At 38.9% G+C, this 20137-nt stretch overlaps 2 protein-coding genes across 6 annotated transcripts in view; one reads left to right on the top strand and one right to left on the bottom strand.

Moving 5' to 3' along the window:
* Nucleotides 1–20137, bottom strand: part of stk10 (serine/threonine kinase 10) — an 84510-nt gene that overhangs the window by 59130 nt on the left and 5243 nt on the right. Inside the window, exon 2 of the mRNA XM_088320492.1 lies at nt 4852–5016. Within this exon, the coding sequence (XP_088176618.1) occupies nt 4852–5016 (165 nt within the window). The remainder of the gene's footprint in view (nt 1–4851; nt 5017–20137) is intronic.
* The window catches only part of stk32a (serine/threonine kinase 32A), a 65073-nt gene continuing 62632 nt past the window's right edge, over nt 17697–20137 (top strand). For 4 of the 5 annotated variants that reach the window (XM_088320499.1, XM_088320498.1, XM_088320494.1 and 1 more), the window contains exon 1: nt 17697–17813. The gene's annotated coding sequence lies outside the window, so the exon portion shown is untranslated. The remainder of the gene's footprint in view (nt 17814–20137) is intronic. The other variant, XM_088320495.1, reaches the window with a different exon arrangement.

The following is a 20137-nucleotide window of genomic DNA, read 5'->3' as shown; positions in this document are numbered from 1 at the left end:
TCCTAACCATAAAACTACACCTAACTCTATCTAGCTGTAACCCTAGTCCCAACCCTATTTAGTACCCTAAATTCAATTGATTGCCCCAATAGGGAGACTAGCGGGGCCCTATCCTCATACCTATTTTTTTTTTTAACCATAAAACAAGTTTCAAAGTAGCACGGCGGCGCAGTGGTTTGCGCTTGTGCGGCACAGTTCATGTCATGGGAACCTGTCGTGGGTTCAAATCCAGCTCCAGACTTCCTGTGCGGAGTTTGTATGTTCTCCCCGTGCTTGCGTGGGTTTCCTCCGGGCACTCCGGTTTCCTCCCACGTTCCAAAAACATGCATTTCAGGTGAATTGGCCGGTCCAAATTGTCCTTATGTGTGAATGAGCGAATGAGTTGTCTGTTCCTATGTGCCCTGCAATTGGCTGGCAACCAGTTCAGGGTGTCCCCTGCCCACTGCCCGGAGATGGCTGGGATGGGCTCCAGCCCCCCCGCGACCCTAATGAGGATAAGCGGTACGGCTGATGAGATGAGAGATGAAGATTCAAAGTTTAAAAAGAAGCCCAAACCCTAACTCCTAAACCTAGCCCAACACTAAATCTAAGAAATATTGCAACAATTTCAAGCATTTACAAGCAATTCACCTAAAACTCAAGCACTTTTCAATCCTTGAAAAGACAACATATAAATTCAAGCACTTTTAGGATTTCAAGCACCTGTACGAACCCGTCTTTTTCACGTTTCCAAGCCACCCTTACTCAAACCTAAAGTGATCCGCCCCGAACGACGCTGATAAAAGTAAGTTAAAGACCAGATAGGCGCAGTGGCATATACAGCATAAGGCCACTTTGAACTCTCTCGATGAATTATCTAACATGTGACTGTAAAAAGCTGACTCTCTATTGTGAAGAGTTGGATCGCTTTTTTGTATACTTTGCAGAAAGCTGCGAGTAGGTAGGCTTTAACTATCGTTCATGAAAGTGGCAGCCTTCGAAATCTTGGGCTAATTCTCCTGTCCTACTCAGCACAACGCTAGGAGGCAATGATGCTTCACAAGACAACAAACTAATGCCAACTGCCGTTCATCACGAGTAAAGTAGAGTAGGCGTTTTGGCGTCGTTTTTAAGCATGTTTGCTTTATTTTTCATTTCATGTATGGTGTATAAACAAACTAATGCCAGTAATCACGAGGGAAGAGGATATGTAATGGCAAAACAAAGCAGTTAAAAATGTGGCTATATTCCTAAATAATAGTTCAATTTTATGTGGTTGTTGTTGATGCTTTTTTTATATGTGTTGTCGCAGTAGCTGCAGTGTTTTATATTACTTATCCTTGCGTGATGTGATTTTTGATACATCACATGACATGTAATCATTTATGTGGACAGGAACAAGATAAGCTTTGACTTTCTCTTGTCTGTCTTTTTTTTCCTTCTGCTCTGTCAATTATTAATGAAAGCTGCGGAACTTCAATTCTTGTAACCTTGCATATGATGACCAATGGGAAAAAAATAAAAATGTCAATCAATCAATCAATATCCATAAAATAGTTATTGATGGTTGGATTGACTCAGATGAAGCACTGATGAAGGCCTATGTGTGAAGTGCACGGCCCACCACTGAAATACAGTAAACATCCAGGATACAATATGAATTAATTCTGAGAACGAGATCATAAAGTGAATTTAACTAATAGCGGGGGATAGAAACTGATGGTTTTTAGCCACTATGTTCCAAACCTCCTGTATCCCAGATAAAAATAACAAAAAAAGTATATAGTAAGTACTACTCATGCGTAATAGAAGTGCACAGGATCAAATAACAAGATTTATAAATATACATGTACAGGAAAAATACACACAAACATATATATATATATATATATATATATATCAAATTAATAATTAAACAACTTGAGCTGGTCGAATGGAATAGCTGGTGGATGCGTAGGCGGGTAGACGACAACAACAGATTAAACGTAACCTAATTTTAAACTTTCCCCTTGGAAGGCCTATCATTCACTAAGATTTCCTTGCGTTAATAACCTAGTTATAAGTTTATCAGGTTTTAACATTCCAGGTCCTTATTTTGACTAATATTGTCTACAGTTGTTTGTTGTTTTGACTATTGCGCCATTGTCGCTATCAACCAAACATGTTGCGTTTTTTTCATTTACACACACATTAGGGCTGATCTGTTTTTGTAACCTCAAAGGGTTAATAAAAAGAGGGGGCTCAGAGGAGGGCTTTAGGATCGGCTGTATTTCTCTTATCTGAAGGCCCCTCTCCTTGTCTCCTTGCAAGTTAAAAAGCCATTGTTGTCTTCTCTCCTTATTATGAGTGTCTACTAAAGTTCAAACTTAACAATTGGTTACAGCTATGCAACTTCGTGAGGGTAGCAATTTGAGTGCCCTATTCGTATTTCTCGATCATCGGGAGCTTTTTGAGGTAGAGCGCTCGTCTTGGGATCAAGAGGTTGCAGGTTCGATTCCCGGCTCCTCCGTGTTATATGTCGAAGTGTCCTTGGGCAAGACACTGAATCCCTAATGCCCCTAATAAGAAGGTAGGCGCCTTGCATGGCTGACTCCCTATTGGTGTGTGTGTGTGTGTGTGTGTGTGTGTGTGTGTGAATGGGTAAGTGTGAAGCACATTGTAAAGCGATTTGAGAGGTCTTCATTGACTTGAAAAGCGCTATATAAATGCAGAGCATTTACCATTTGTCATGTTTTTGCTTCTCCCTTTAGCATCACTCTTTGGACAAGAAATTTTGTATTGAACTGACTCGCCAAATGTTAAAAAAGTCCACAAGATTCTGAACCGAACGGAGCAAGAGAGTCACTGTAGGAAGTTAGTTCAGCCAATATCATGGCATCAGTTTCGTGATGCCTAACGCAAACCAATAGCTGACCAGCATTTAACACGAAGTCAACCAATAGCAAAAAGCATCTTAGAGACATAACACGAAATAAGTACGAATGGAAAGTTCTATTTATACAAGTTTTTGAGCGCGTGAAAGAACCTGTTGTTGATGTTGTACAGAGGAGAAAATGCCATAGAAAGGCGTAGACATTTTTTCATTTCACACCATAAAGAAAAAAACGTCATAAGGTGGGGGACGCCGTACCCCAGGGGTCCGATTTATTATGCGTTTGAGGGGTGCAACATTACTATGACAACTATCTGCAGTGTTTTGGCCGGCTTGCAAATCTGAAAATATCCAAGGTCACGGCACAGACCGAGGTCGTTATTTTCCTTGGCCGGAACAACCTGAAGATTAAAAGAGGGGGTTGGATTTATACTTTGGGAAAATGAGGTCAAGGGCAGAAAATTCTACACTGGAAGGAACACGCTACACATTCAGTGCACTAACTTCACACTATGGGACCTGAGGGATTTGCCTTTTTACTTTCTTGGGAAAATTTGCTTATTTGTTCATCCAGCGTGTCTTGACTGGTGGGCCAGGACCCAAAAGTGGGTCGAGGACCCGATTTCAGTGAGTCGCGGGCCTTTTACCTTGGCAAAATAAAAACAATGCTCCTTAACAATAGATGGCAATAATGCCATGCTTGATTGATATCTTCTACCTGTTCAGTCCATCGACGCGTTTAAGAGACGACTTCTCATTTTATTGCGATTTTGTTGGTTTTATTTCCTTTATCTCCTCATTATCATGTGTCCCAAGAAAAATAAAGAAGTGGAAAACGGTGACAACAATTGAGTGTCTGCTTTGGAGCGTTGCTGGAAGGTATGGTAAATGGTTTAAAATGTTTATTTTCACCATTGTATTAATCTTTATTAACTACATAATTCAATAAGTATCGATGTTTGGGTACACGCCTACTAATACAGAAGCTCCCCTACTTGCGACCATTCGAATAACAAAAAACAGTAGATTCCAACATTTTTTTTCAGGATTTCGAAAAATACCCAGACATTGCTGCAAATTAGATTTTGTATTGGGCACCTTTTTCCAAGTACAGGACAGAATTTCAGTGCTTCTGTCCGCCACTACCGGCGTCTGGCGCTGTAAGAGCTCACCCAGCATCCACCCCAAAGAAGAAATCTGCTTCCTCTTCCTAGTTGGTGTGTAAACATCCTGTACTGTATCTCCAGCGTGCTAAGAACTTTGACGTTTTTATTGTTTAATATCTCGTGCTTTCATTCAATATGGTTGATGTTAAGTATAAAGAAGAGGCGAGTTGTTTCTTTTGAAATGAAAGTGGAATAAGAAAGCTTGATGCGGTTGAGGAAATGGTCGGAACACTATTTTTTGGCATCTTTTAACCACAGAGGTTGACCTCTTGAAGCACATCTTCCAAAAGTAAATTAAACTCAACTTTATTCATACTATTTTATTAAATGTTTATTTTATTTAGTACAAAACAACACATGTTACTTATACTAGCCTTAAACACTTATTTAAACCTTAAACATAGAAATTATACCACTGAAGCTACTTATGAACAAATTAAACTTACTAAGGAACGTCGGAAACCTATCTTGTTCGTAAGTAGGACAGCCCCTGTATTTTGAGTTTCCTTTGGGATGTGGTTATTTTCACAGTTTTTAGGGAGTTGTTCATATGTGATAGGCTTTTAAAAGAGTATATATGTTGTCTAAAGTCATTTTGGTTTTACTGGTCATTTTGTTTTTTGAAAAAATGTGTGTATATATTCTACTATCTCCGCTTTAAACTACACAATTTGATTTTTTTTCTTGATTTAGGTACCAGCTTGACACTCGGGTGGAATGGTGGGTCCCCAAGTCAAACCAGTTAAGAAGCAGTGTGATCTAAACCACACAGCAGAGAGAACATCCTTTGGTACTGTGCCAAGGACAGGAGCAGAAGATATTGGCATTGCTTACCCAGAGGTGGTTGTTGTAATAATAAGCGTTCAGAAGCTTCACGATGTATCGGTGGTTGCACTTGGCCAGGATTTCTATCTCCACCATGTAGTCCTCCAGCTCTTCCTCACATTTTGTTGGGATCACTTTGGCTGCGGCGAGAACCCCAGTCTCCTTATTGCAGGCCTGGTGGACACAAGAATGATTGAGATGAAACCAAATATGCTGAATATGAATGCTGTCCAACAAAAACTGAAAGCTCAAAACGGTTTGCTGTTTGTTAGACCTTAGTGTTTCCCATAGAATTGTATGAGACCCTAGTGGTCGGACAGTCAGGGGTGGAGTCCGGGGGCATGCTCCCCCCTTTGAAAATGTTGTACATTTCAAATACATCGATCTGGTGCATTTTTAGAGCGAAATCAAGGAGCTATATCTATAAATATGTGCCCCTTGGTAATTATTGAACAATAGTTATGAAAGGAAATTACACGGCAAACAAGTCCAACCCACAAAGCATGAGACAAGAGTTTGAGCCAAAAATATTTGCTCGTCATCAAATTGGATTAAAAATAACTAGTGTTGTTCCAATGCCAGTGCTGTACTATTTTAAACCATTGTATCAGCAAATAAACTGCCAAAGTCACCTATTTTTATATTCAATGAAATGTAATATTGGTGATTTGGTGAATTACATTATTTAATATCAGCTTTTCCGATGACAGGTTGCCGGTTCCTCTTTGATGGTTTACAGGAGGTTATTGTAACGCGCAACTTATGAGCTACAGTTAGAGCTCATTTCTACCAAAGTGTTTTCTTGATCTGAATGAATTTCTTTTAAAATTACTTGTAATGGCAGCACCGTTTTGGTCAGCTTTGGTGAAAATGCCAGCAGTGCGACAAGGCAAACGGTAGGTTGCCTGCACGGAACACTTGGTTCTATATGTTTTTTTACTGGTCGCTGAGAGTTGAAAAATCAACTTGAGTAAAATGTGACACGCGTCTATGTTACATTTAAACCAGCCGTCTAATCATAGTGCAGGCGGGGTGGGCTCATCACCGCAACACCGGAGGGGAAAGAATAACCGACTAAGATTCCTTCTGACTGAGATATATAGCACAAATACACACCATGGTGTTTGGGATTACTTTTATAATGAGAAATCTAGTGGTTATTTTGATTAACTTCGCATTTATGTATATCTATAAAGATCAGATTTTTTTAAAAATAAAAGTTTATGAGACTCTGGTAGGACCAATTAAAACTCTGGCAGCCCGCCAGAATTTATGGGAAACACTGGCCTGTAATAATTAGCATGTACATTCCAAGGAAATACACAACAGAAGCCGGAAAAATACATCTTCGCCAAATTAAGAAGCCTACTAATATGGGACTTGATAGCCTGTGTTATTTCCCGCGAGCGATGACAAAAAAAAACATAGTAACACATGGGGCGGCTGAGATGGGTGACTAGCTGGAGTTGGTCAGAGATTGTGTAAGTGGCTGAAGATGCCAAAATGGCAAGTAAAATATTGGAAGAACAAGCATTATTTACATGAGCCAGCTAACAATAAAATATTGGCTAGCGGTGAGCCATAACCTGCAGGTAACATGAGAGACTAGAGAGAGATTATGGGATATGACTAATTTGAATTAATAATGCTTTATTTAGACGTGTTGCAAGGGATGGGCAGGGCACCTGTATGATGCGGCAGGGGTAAACCAATGAAAGCTGTCGGGCTCTACTGTTGAACAGAAGAGTGTGTTGCGTCACCCTGACCCGAGTGACATGGCCGCTTTCTTGTGTCCCGTTACATCTGGGGGGGGACGAAAGCGTGACCAACTTGGGTGCCGAGGTGCTTAACTTGTTTGGGTGTTTGGGCATTTGGGTTGGCCATGGTCCAAACATTTTTGTGTGTGTGTTTTGCTACTTTTTCTTTGTTTTTGTATGTGTTTGTCTTGCTGTCGTTCACCCCTCTCGGGGGATATGACCAGAGTAGATAGATACAATACACACTGGGGCTTTAAAGATCAAAAGACAAGCGTTTGAAGATTTCACTGCACATATGCTGTACCCAGGAAGCTATTTGAGTCAACATTGCTACACGCTTCCTTACGATTCCCATGCAATGTGTGTGTTAGACAAACAGAAGCGACACCAGCAGGGGCAACCCAAGGTGCGAGTCAACAGGACTTCTGTAACCTACCATCAAAACGTCAGTCCGTCAGCTGCTCAGCTAACAAAGCTCCGGACAGTAAACGCTAACACGTCAGAAACTTTCGTTTATCTGTGAAGATCTCAGCACTCTGTTATACAAAGTTTTCACTTGAAACAACCCTGTGATGTTAATGCCAAGATAAATTGCCTGTTTCCAATCAGAATTCCCAATGTTATGAGATGCAAACCTGGATGACCACAGCGATGAGACCCAAATCGTTAAAAGGTCAGATTACACTATTCGGGGTTTGTAAACCCTTTTTAAGCACTTTTAAATCAATATCAAAGCCATTTTTTCAATGTATCCAGGCTCACCAAAACAGCAAAAAAACACAGTTAGCTAGTTACTCCATGAATGATCTTTCATATGACTCTTGTGAAGAGTTGCATTTCTCTCTTTTTCTTTTTAATACTCTGCATAGATTTGTTTGCCGTTTTAGCCATCATTAGTATTTTCAGTTTACTAGCCATCAGTCGTTAAAATGCCAGCCTCCAAGCATCTTGGACTGACCTGTCCTCTTTAGCGCGACGGTATGGGGGCAATGACGCTTCGCAAGACAATGCGATACAAACTAATGGCAGCTACCGTTAATCACGAGGGAAGAAGAAATGGAATGGTAAAACAAAGCCATCAGAGCAGGAGTGTCAATGTCATTTTCAAGCATTTGTTTTTTTTTTCTTTATTCAATGCGAGTCAGACTGCTGAGAAACATGGCATAATTCTTAAAGTATTTACAAGCACTTCACACAATATTCAAGCACTTTTTCAGACGTTAAAAACACAACATAAAGTTTCAAGGATCGGTATGAACCTTGCCTATTTTACAGATCATGAGTCTCAGTTCTTTAGCATAGCCTGGCTAGAGGTGGTATCTTATACTTATTTGTGAAAATCTTTAACACACTATTATTGGTATAACATTTCACATGTTGTTTTCACACTAAACCACGAGAGGGCGCGCTACATTAATTTGTTGGTAATGGTTTAACTGAGAAGGGGCTTGACCCAAATTAGCGTATGATATTCTGCATCTAACAGAGCAGCAAGTAGTAAAATAAGTGCCGAAAACGGAAATCGGGGCTCAGAAATAAACGATTGGAATTAGCAAGAAATTTGAGATTACTCTTACTGAAAATTAAGAACATTTAAAATGCCAGTTAAAACTGACACGGATGGTTTTAGTAAAGGTTTTTGTATTTAATTTATGCTATAGTTATTAGAATAACTATTAATATGTTATTCTCTACGCTGTGTCATGTAACATAAGCTTATGTAGGTTTTAGATAAGGGGCTGGTGTAATAATAGTCTGTAGTTTGCAATAATCTGTGGTCTGGGCAGCTCTTTGAGACTTTTTGTGATTAAGGGCTATACAGATAAACAGGACTTGACTTGAAATAATGTAGAGGCTGTTGCTCATTTAAATTGCATGTCTGTTTCAAGTGTTGGATTTTAGCAAATAACCCCCCCAAAAATGCACTGTCCCCCCGAGTGCCTATATATTTATTTCTTAATGATTATGCATTTTATTGCTGCTGCAACTTATACTACAGTGAGACTTGTATGTTTAATCCTTGATTTTTATGCATTTTATAATACTAGAGCGATTTATAGTCCAGAAAATAGGGTAAAACAAGGTTCTATTGTCCATGCCTATACGTTCTCAGTATTGTCATGCAATGTAAGCATATCATTCAGCCTGTTGTTATATAAATATAATTGTACATTATATTTTAATTATTAGGGCAGCACGGCGGCGCAGTGGTTAGCGCGTGTGCGGCACAGTTTAAGGTCTTGGGAACCTCCTGTGTGGGTTCAAATCCAGCTGCCAGATTTCCTGTGCTTGCTTGGGTTTCCTCCGGGCACTCCCACATTCCAAAGACAAGCATTCCAGGTGGATTGGCCGGTCCAAATTGTCGCCAGGTGTGAATGAGCGAGTTGTCTGTCCCTGTGTGCCCTGCGATTGGCTGGCAACCAGTTCAGGGTGTCCCCTGCCCAATGATTGCTGGGATGGGCTCCAGCACCCCCGCGACCCTACTGTGGATAAGCGGTGCAGCTAATGAGATGAGATGAGATTTTGATTATTAGTCATTTAAATTCTGAATGGCATGTCTGTTCCTGTTGCTGGATTTGATCCAAAAATTTCCCCCAAAATTTCTAATTATACTCCAGGGCACAGGTGTCAAACAGGCGGCCCGCGGGCCAAATCAGGCCCGCTAAGCGATTGAATCCGGCCCGCGAGACAACACTCAGAGAAGCGCAAGAGAAAAACAAGCTGCAGGATGAAATATGTCAACTTGATGTTGCCAAAAAAGGTGCCTCGAACAAAGACACTGTACTTGTATTTCTTTTTTTCTCTCTCCCTCTCTCTCTCTCTCTCTCTCTCTCTCTCTTTCTCTCTATCCCTCTCTCTCTCCCTCTTCTCCACCCCTTTTCTCCCACTCTCTGTCTCTTTCACTCTCTGTGTCTCTCTTTTTCTCTTCTTTTGTTGCTCTTCGTCTTTCTCTCTCTGTGTCTCTCTTTTTCTCTTCCTTTGTTGCTCTTTGTCTCTTTCTCTCTCTGTGTCTCTCTTTTTCTCTTCCTTTGTTGCTCTTTGTCTCTTTCTCTCTCTGTGTCTTTTTAACATCTTTTGCTCTAACTTCCTTTTTTCTTTTACTCTCTTTTCTCTTTCTCTTTTCCTACCCTTCGCACTTTCTTTTCTCTTTTTTCTCCTTCTGTCTTTCTATTTCTGTTTGGATTTCTTTCTTCCGCTCCCTTTTCCCCCCCTCTCTCATGACTTCTCTTTTTATCATTTTTGTTTCTCCCTCTGTCTCCCTTTCTTTGTCCCACCCTCTCTCCTTTTCTCTCCCTCTTTCTCTTATTTCTTTTCTCTTTTTCTTTCTCTTTAATCTACTTGTCCGGCCCCCGACAGAATGTTTGTTCTATCGTGTGGCCCTCGAGTTAGAATGAGTCTGACACCCCTGCTCCAGGGCCACCTATATGTTTTTTTCCTTCTTGAGTATGCATTTTATGGCTGGTGCAACATCTATATCTTTATTATTAATTTTATGCCTGGTGAGACTTATACTCCAGGGCGACTTCTATGTCTTTTCCTTCTTATGCATTTTAGGATAGGATTACCAAGGGTAATTAACTAAGTGAAAATAATCCAAACCTGTTTTGCCACAAAAAAATTGTAAATGCTCTAGACATAAAGGCAATTAAAGGCTTTTTGGGGATCCAACTCTTTGTCAGCACTGCTGGCAAACTCTGCAACCAATTACCTGTCTTTATTCTTTTTGTTTAGACGGATGCCAATTCAGCTCGTGTGTGTAAGTGATCATCTTCAAATCTTTAAATCCTCTTGGTAATTTGCAATTCTGAGCTTTAGGAAAAAAAGGAAAACCAGTGTGCATGTTTACACAGACAGGTAGAAGCTGTATACAAGTCCCGGGCAGGAAATGACTCGGAAAGGACACTTGAAAAGAGTGTGACGTCAGCACTGTGGAATTTCTGGCCAAATATAGGAGGAGAAAAAAAACCAAGTTATCCTGAAAGCTATGCATAGTTTGAACCTTGCCTAGAATTTTAAGCATAATAAACGCCGTATTCCAGCTATGTCCTAAAAAAGCCTGAAGACAAGCCATGTCATACGGGAGCCTCTGATAGAAAAAAGGGCGTGCCTTCACTTTTCAACTCGTGAAAAATTACAGTCATAACTGTCAGAGTGTCGCGTAAACTCTTTTTACTACTCCTTTTTACACAAAAGGCTCCAAATTTTTTAGACTTTCTTTAAATTTTTGTTAGCTTCCATGGAGATACGGCAGATTCTTGTTCCGCGTATTGCAAAAAATGCTGAATGTCTTTATGTTGTGAATTTTTGTAAAACAGAAATTACAGGCGTACTACTTCAATACATAAATGTCAGGAGTCGCTCCGTAAAAACAGTGATTACTGAACAGGAAAGACAATTTGAGGAAGGGGAGATTTCTCACGTCTTGTTTTTCCTGTTTGGAGTTCTCAGACACGGAAAGTGAGCGCTACCTCTCGGACTTATGACCTCACTCATTGTCTCGTACGTCTTTGTCTTCAAGCAAAGTCTACTTATACAATCAGTTTTGTCTAAGAACTGTTGAAACTCATTCGAGATCAGGGGGAACACGGTACCAAAAAAAATGTTACAGGGTCGGCCTAGTTAACTAAAGAGAAGAACGAGAGAGAGGAAGAAAAAGAGAGAGAGAAAAAGCGGAAAAAGAAAAAAATACAGGAATAGATACTAGAGAAAAAACTAGAGAAAATGAACTTAAAAAAGAACAAGAGAGAGAGAAAGAGAGAGAGAACTAACTTGAGAAAGAGCGAGAGAAAGACAGAAAGACTGAAAGAAAGACAGAAAGACCAAAAGAAAGACGGAGAGAAAGACGGAGAGAAAGTCCGAGAGAAAGTCCGAGAAAAAGTCCGAGAAAAAGTCCGAGAAAAAGCGAGAGCAATAGAGAGCGAGAGATAGGAAAAAAAAGAGCGTGACAGAGCGAGAGAGCGAAAAAAAGAGCGAAAGAAAGAAGGAATGAAAGAGCGAAAGAAAGACGGAACGAAAGAGTTAAAGACTGAAAGAAAGAAAAAAAGCGAAAGAAAGAAAAAAGTAAGAATGAAAGACAGACAAACAGACAGATGGGTAAAGAGAAAGAGAGAAGATAAAAAGAGCAAGGGAGAGAGAAAGAGAAAAAGAGAGGTACAAATAAATATAAAGCTAGAGTCAAACGAAAACACAAACAACGCCGGAAACAATCTAAAAAGAGGGAAATCCCCAAACGAGGAGCCCACACCCATCATACGCTTTCTTATCGGTCTCTGCGAGTCCATCTGGCTCCTGAGATTAAACACAGCACAAGAGATGCCAGAATTCAGTGTGTATTTTCACAAGTCTAAATTGAGCATCAAATCAAATAAACCCAAGTTGGATTCTTCTTTTTTTTTCCTTGAAAGAGGAAGTTTCCACTCCCTCTCGCCGGTGGATATGGAGGAACTAGGGCTGCAACAATTCGTCGATGTTGTCACAAAGTCAATAATAGAAATAGTCGGTAAGGAATTCAATTGTCGACTTGTCGCCAGACTCGTTTTTCCAACAGAGTGAGGCATCTTACTGCTGAGAGTCAATAGCATAGCATCTCTGTCGAGCGGTAACATACAGATATGACGGCGTCAACTAGGACTGCACGATTTTGGGAAAAAATAACCTAATTGCGATATTATCAGACCAGTGAAATGAAATGATCTGCATTTATATAGCACTTGTCAAGTCAATGACTTCCCAAAGCGCTTCACATTTCCCAATAGCGGCCTTGTATTGCAGCCATGTAAGACGCTAACCTGCTTATTGGGGGTATTAGGGGTTCAGTGTCTTACCCAAGGACACTTCGACATGTAACACGGACAAGCCGGGATTCGAACTGGGATCCCTTGATCCCAAGACGAGCGCTCTACCTCCTTAGATACTGCCGCCCCGTTCCAGTGTTCCAATTACGATCAATTTTTTTAAATAAAAGTGCATTTTTTGTGCAACTTTTATTTTTTGTGTGAGTACTTAACCCTCCCGTTGCCCTTGGGTCAAAATGACCTACTAGTTAAGTCATGTTTATTTGTAAAGGCCTTAATCACAAGGAGTCTCAAAGGGCTGCACAGACCACAGATGATTGCAAATTACATACTATTATTACACCATTCCCTGATCTAAAACCAACATGAGGGCAAGGAAAAACTCAAAAACCTCAGCATAGGGGAAAATGAAGAAACCTTGAGAAGGGACAGCACATCAGGTTATCCCCCTTCCAGGATGACCAGGCCGCAACGGATGTTGCATTAAAGAACAATAAAATTGAAAATAAATAAATAACAATTAAAAAAAGTTGTTAATAATCATATTCCAGGTATTCCTCATAAAACATGTTTATGACATGATGCCTTTAGTATTTTTTTTTTTTTTTTACCACTACTCATGGAAAAGTATTTGTATTGGTACGTCATGCATCCGAGGGCTAAACAGCATTGGTTTATAAACTCCCCTGGAATATTTTATTTAATTTAAAAGTTATTTTCCCTAAATTGGCCCCAAAAGTAAAATAACGAAATTTTGTCTTAATTTACATTTCAATTAACGCTGTATAACAAAAATACAAAAATGGTCCCTAATATGAAGACAACACAAAGTTTAAGGTAATCAGATTAAAATTCTTTATTAAAAAAACAGCGCCCTCTTCTGGGGATGCTTTGGAAGGGTTTCTGTCCGCTCATACAAAGGCTCAAATCGCAGGGTGCTGCGATAACACAATCGCACTACGTCACATTGCAAAATCGATTAGATTTCGACATTTTTTGGCGCATTTTTTGGGAAAGTTGAAATTATCAGCACAGTTTTAGAGCGGTCTCTTGTGGTTGAGGATTAAAATAACATGTGAAATGATATACCGGTAATATATATAAAACACTACAATTTTGTATGAATAATTACCGTAAATTCCGGACTATAAGGCGCTACTTTTTTCTCTCGCTGTACCGTCTTTCTTTATAAATATGTGTAACCCATGTATAATATGTATTTACAACTGTATATTTTTGTAATGTATTTATTTGTATTTATTTTAGACACTTCTGATTCTGATTTGCACGGGTGAACGAAAAATGAGGGGCGGAACAAACGCGGGGTGCCGAGTTTAAGTGGGGGCCGCTAAAGGTGAGGGACAGACAAGGAAAGAAGAGGGGGTAAAAAGTTGGTTAAAGAAAAAGGAGTTGCGTGAGCAAATGTGTTCATCTGAAATATTTTTCCCACCCTTACCTTTGGAAGTATACACTTTTTTCCTTGGATTACTTTCAACGGGACCTGGACTCTGCAGGTCTGCATCAAACCTTAAGTACCGGTATCATTTTCCGTTCATTTTGCCGGCTGTGATTTTTGGACTGTGGACTTTGATGAAGGACATTTAGTTTCAATCGGGTTTGGGTTAATTTTGTGTTTGTGTTACACGTTTGAATGTGGGCGCATGCGGCTTATATACAGGTGCGGCTTGTGTATGTACAAAATCGGTTTTCCTCTCAAAATGTGGTGGGTGCGGCTTATAATCAGGTGCGCTCTATAGTCCGGAATTTACGGTGATAATAATTTCACACGTAAGACTCACCAGAGTTTAAGTATAAGTCACTTTTAAAGTTTGGGAGCATTTTAGCCAGAAACTAACAAAAAAAGTAAAATAATAATAATATAATGTGCATATATATTATATATACAAATCAATAAAAAAAACTATTTTGCAAAGCAGACCTTGCGTATCATGGCAATACCTTGGTGATGCACGAACATTTATAGAGCACGTCAGACATTAGAACGAAACGGGAGTCTGACTCGCCTCAGTAGGATTAAAGTATCATTCAAGCCAATACGGTTTTGATGACTTGCATTGCACTTTGCGTATGCGTATATTTGGCTATAAAAAAGAGCTTGATATGCTGGACTGTGCCTGAAAAACTTATTTGTAGGCGCCTTGCATGGCTGCTATTGGTGTGTGAGTGTGTGTGTGATTGGGTAAGTGTGAAGCACATTGTAAAGCGCTTTGGGAGGTCTTCATTGACTTGAAAAGCGCTATATAAATGCAGACCATTTACCATTAAATGCACGTCGTCCGAAGAACAAACATCCGTAGTTAAAGCATTTGTTCTCAAACTGTTGAGAATAGTTAAATATTTTTGTTTCAGACATTGCAGTTGTTTATTCAAAACACTTCACAAAATGCACATGTTGTTTTTTTTATTAACTGTTGTGCTGCTGCTAATTAGCCTGTTCTTGATTTACAGGGGTACGAATATTTACTTGATTTTAATTTATTATTTAATTGTTTGTCCCTGAAAAACGGATAGAGATGTATGTCTCTGAAGAACCACCATGCGTAATTGGTTTTAAATAGGGCTTTTTTATTTTATTTGTGTATGAATCCATAGTATGTTCAATGAAAGATGTGTTTTACATTTTATGTGTTTTTGTTGTGTTTATTATAATTTGCCAGATACTTAAATGTATTTCTTGATAAATTTAGGAAAAAAATAATATCCAATTATTCGACTAATCGTTTCAAATGTTGGTGACTAGTCGTTAGTTGAAGCCCTAATGGTAACTTTTCCATGGAAGAACTTAAAAAAAAGAGCATTGCTGAAGAAGCAAGCTTGATGGAGCGTAGCCTTACACAAGCAACACGTGTTTACAGAAACGACAGCAGGGAAATGGTGTGAGCAGCACGTGGCTCATTAATAAGAGAGGGGAAACCTTAATAACTTCGCTTGAAACCGTCATTTGCAAGATGGAGGGCGCACGTTTGCCTTTTTTGTAGAAATACGGTCCACAGTGACTCTCCTCTTCGGACTGCATGCATTTAATTTCAAATAAGTTTCTCACGCACAGTCGAGTATAGCACTCAAGCTTTATTTTATAGCAAAATATACACGTATAAAATGTACAATGCATGTCATTTAAATCATATTGACTTGAATGTGACTTGAATCTTACCGAGGCGAGTCAGACTCCGTTTTGTTCGACTGTCCTCTTTTAATGTTCGTGCATCACTGATCTACCGCCACAATACGTAAGGTCTGCTTTCGTTGCAGTCCCAAGAGGTACCCCAACGTTGCAAGACCGTAATAAAATACCTGAACTGTAGAAAAAGTAAAACATTCAATTACATGTACTTTTCCCCCTGCGATCACACTCTATTAAGAGTTTTTTGAGGGTAGTAACGTTTCTACTGATTAGATGATATTTAGGGTCATTGACTTGATTAGTGGCTAAAAAAGGAATGTATGGATAGGGTTTTATATTTCACTTTTTGCTAGTAAAAATAAAAAATGATCTTGCCATGTTTTATTTCACTCTACAATTTTTTCTGGGTTTTAGTTGTTTCTGTTTGAGAAGGGGACTGCAGCACAATTCGGAAAATTATATTGGTGTTCTGGTTCGAAGATAATTTCACTTCTTTTCCGTTTTAATGTTATTTTTGCGAGAAATATTTACAAATTGTTTTTTTTTTCCGGATGTTTTTAACTAACATTTTAAACTCTAATAACAACAACGAAAACAATTTTGCTTCTTTATTTTTTCTTATTTTCCTTTTTTGCTGGTTTTATTTATTTATTTATGCTGAAGCAATACCAGGGCCAAAATGGCGCGAATATTAAATGTTGTTGTTTTTTTTAAGACAAAAATGTTTAAGGAAAAAATATATCCACACGAGTCTGGTTGTGTTTTCAACTTTTTGTGCAATATAATCGTTTCTTTACTTTTTCAGAAAAAAGTAAAGTCATTTTTGCATAGTTTTAATAGTCTTATTTTACTTTTTCCAGCTTTTATTTTTTGGCGGCTGCAGCACAACCCTGAGGGAAAATGTGTTCTGGTAGCCCATATATTTGCTAATTTTCGGTTTTAATGCTTTTCGTTGTTGTTTTTGAGACAAACATTTTAAAATTATATCCGTTATTTGGCTGTGTTACGGATTTTGTATGCAAAATTTTTGCAATATTTTATTTTTTATGTTTGGACTGCAAAAAGTATAAAGAAAAACAACTTTTTACAACAACTACTAAGATTTGACCTAAAACGCTGCAAATGGAAGACTGTATTATAATTCATGCGTTTGTGACCTCCCTTCTCGATTACTGTAATGTACTACTCTCCGGTCTTCCGAAGTCCAATATCAAGAGCCTTCAGCTAGTACAAAATGCTGCAGCGAGGCTTTTAACTGAGACAAGAAAGTTTGATCACATTACCCCGATTTTAGCTAAACTGCAGTCAGATTAAGATGTGATTTTAAGGTTCTGTTGGTATTATAAAAAAATCATGCATGGACTAGATTTAATTTCCCCCTATGTTCGGCACCGGAGCCTTCGCTCTGAAAATGCTGGTCTACTCGTGATCTCAAGAGCCAAGAAGAGAGCCGCAGGTTCGAGAGCGCTCTCTATTCGGGCTCTTCCCCCTGAGATCCGATCTGCAACCTCAGTGGAACTGTTTGAATCTAGGCTTAAAACACACTTCTATTCTATAGCATATGAATAACCTACATTTTATGTTCACAATATCTGTGTATAATTTATTATTGCAACATCCATTGCAGCCTGGTCATCCTGGAAAGGGGATTACCTCATGTGCTGTCCCTTCTCAAGGTTTCTTCATTTTCCTCATGTTGAGGTTTTTGAGTTTATCCTTGCCCTCATGTAGGTTTTAGATCAGGGGATGGTGTCATAATAGTCTGTGGTTTTCAATAATCTGTGGTCAGTGCAGCCCTTTGAGACGATTTGTGATTAAGGGCGTCACAAATAAACATGACTTGACAAAGTACTTTTGCAAGCACGAAGGCCTAATTCAGATTTACAGGGGGTTGAAATGTAGTACACAATCTTCCCATTGAGAAATCAGTCAACAATTTATTCTACCACTCATAACCAGATTGCCTGCTGTCATGTGTCCCAGCCCTCATCCATGGACGCTTGCCTCTTCAATCATTGCCCATAAACAATTCTCTTTATATTTCACAAAGGATGCTTTTATTCCTATGATGACTCTAACACATCCCCTCTCATGCATTGAGCTTCCGTCAACACCCAAACCGCATAAGAGCTTTTATTGTCCCCATGATGTCATGAACGTCAAATTTGTGCTCGACAGCTGTACAATGTGCAATTTTCATCTAAAGCGATAAAGCCGCTGATTTGTCAAAGTCGAAAGAAAAGATGACAGGCAAGCTCCAAAAATATTTTGGAGGTAAGATTGTTTTTTTAATAGAAGTACCTGTATTAGAGCAATAACAATATTTGAATGTAAAATAAATTTGAAAAAATTCACGATGGTCCAAGAACTCAGAAATTGAAGGGAAAAAATATATATATTAGCGGCGCAGAAAAAAATATGGGTTCAAGAGTGTCGCTACTAAGATTTTATTTCAAACGTACCGGTATTAGATGTGAAAAAATATCCAAATGCCACAATCAAACTCAACATTAGAATGGGATAATTAGCCAAAAAAATACCAAAACAAAACAAAAAATGAAGGAAAAAGGGCACAGTAATGGCTTAATGGCGATAAAAAAATTGGGTATAAAAGTGTCATTATTAAGATTTTCTAAATATACACAAGTACAGGCATTGGTTGCTTGGTTTGTTGGGTCCCTTAACCACTAGGGTCGTCGGGGCACCATTGCCCGTGTTGTGTCTTGGGCAAGTACAGCCTGGTGGCGGCCATCCTTCTCCAGGCCAACATACATTTCCACCAAATACAGGAATAACTGTAACTATATCTAAATTTCACATTTCATATTGAAACTCAACCTTAGACTATGATGATAGTTACCACAAAATGACCAACCAAAAATATAAAATGTAAAAAAAAGACAATCGCACAATCAAGCCCAAAAAATGGAAAAATATAAAGGGAAAAGAAAATCATATTGGCTTAGTGTCGCAAAAATAAAAATAAAAATTTTTTTGTAGATGTAAGTACTGGTATAGGATGAACAATATCCGAATTTCACAATGAAACTCCACCTTGGAAAATGATAGTCATAACAAAATTTTAAAGACATGATAAAAAACTCACAATAAAGTCCAATATTTACCAAAATTGAAGGAAAAAAACGCAGTTTATTGGCTTAGTCGTGCAAAAATAAATATGTTAATAGATTGTCGCTGGTTTGGCTGTAAAATCGCAAAAAAATAACCAAAAACTCTTATGAAAGCTTATTAAACAATTAAGGTTCACTGTTGAGACACTTCATGAAAACTAACAGAACAAACTTAAACCCAAAACAAATGTTTTACCCAATTACTCAAGCAAAGCACCTAGAACAATTCGATTGGGTGAGAAGAAGGAAAAGGGGGAGCTATAACACAGGACAGGAAGCGCACAGTCTTTCCCCTTTAGCCCATTGTTGTCTGCCCCGAAGGTAAATACGTATTTTGTGACATTTTTACAAAAGAACTTTGCTTGCAACTTTTTTTGAAACCATTATTTAGGACACAAATGACAGACAAAAGGTGCCTCAACACCCTTAAGCTCTGCAACGGGAGTCAAATTTTAATTGGTATATTTATATTGATTTGGGACACCGGCATAGATTTTATGAAACCATCGAACGTCACACAGTGAAATAAAATGCGCTGAAGAATTATCCTTTGTCTGGAGAGCAGGTATGGTAGTTTAGTTGAATTTTGTCTTAAAATATATGGTGTGGCTCTCTGGGTCAAAATGGTTCCTGACCCCTGGTCTAGGGGGTCCGGGGTCTACTCCCCCAGAAGAAAATGTTATACATTTTAAATTCTAAGGCATCGAGTGGTGCATTTTCAGAACAAAATCAGGACGCTATATCTATGATGAATGTGTGCCCTTGTAAACCTTTGCATCATATATACACTAGTTATGAAAGGCAAAGACACAGCAAACAAGTCACGCTCATAAAGCACGGCAAACGAGACAGAAGTTTAAGACAAAAAATCTGCTCGTCATCGGATTGGATTAAAAATAACTAGTGTTATCCCAATTCCGACGCTGTACTATTTCAAGCAATAATATCGGCGAGTAAACCGACAAAAAAACCTGTACGAGTTTTAATTTTGATTAAAGGTAACACTCATTTCGGTGGTTTGGCATATGACAGTATTAAATATCAGTACCACTGCTTTTGTGTTTGCTGCAATTACAGATCGTCGGTTCTTCTTTGATGGTTTGCAGGAGGTAAATGTTAACGTGCAATTTATTAGCTACCGTTATGGCTCGTGTCCATCTTGACAATTTCCTGTTCTGAGCACATTTTTTCTAAATGCCTGCAATGGGAGGGCTGCGTTTTTTTACGTTCTGTTGATAACGCCTACATTGTTACCAGGCGTGTGCCTGCTTTAAATGTTTTTTCTGGTCGCAGAGTTTAAAAATTTTCAACTTGGGTAAAACGTGACGCTTGTGAATGTTACATTTTACCCAGTCGTCTTATTGCAGCGCAGGCGGGACGGGACCACTACAGCAACAAAAGGGGGGAGAAAGGTTGACTGACCAAGATTCATTCGCACTGACAGACATGTAGCACAAATACACACCA

This window comes from Urocampus carinirostris, chromosome 17 (genome assembly GCF_059441175.1).
Source record: "Urocampus carinirostris isolate Australia breed hairy pipefish chromosome 17, RoL_Ucar_1.0, whole genome shotgun sequence".
Taxonomy (NCBI): domain Eukaryota; kingdom Metazoa; phylum Chordata; class Actinopteri; order Syngnathiformes; family Syngnathidae; genus Urocampus; species Urocampus carinirostris.
The sequence above is the reverse complement of the archived record's forward strand: the minus strand, read 5'-3'. Positions and strand labels throughout refer to the sequence as shown.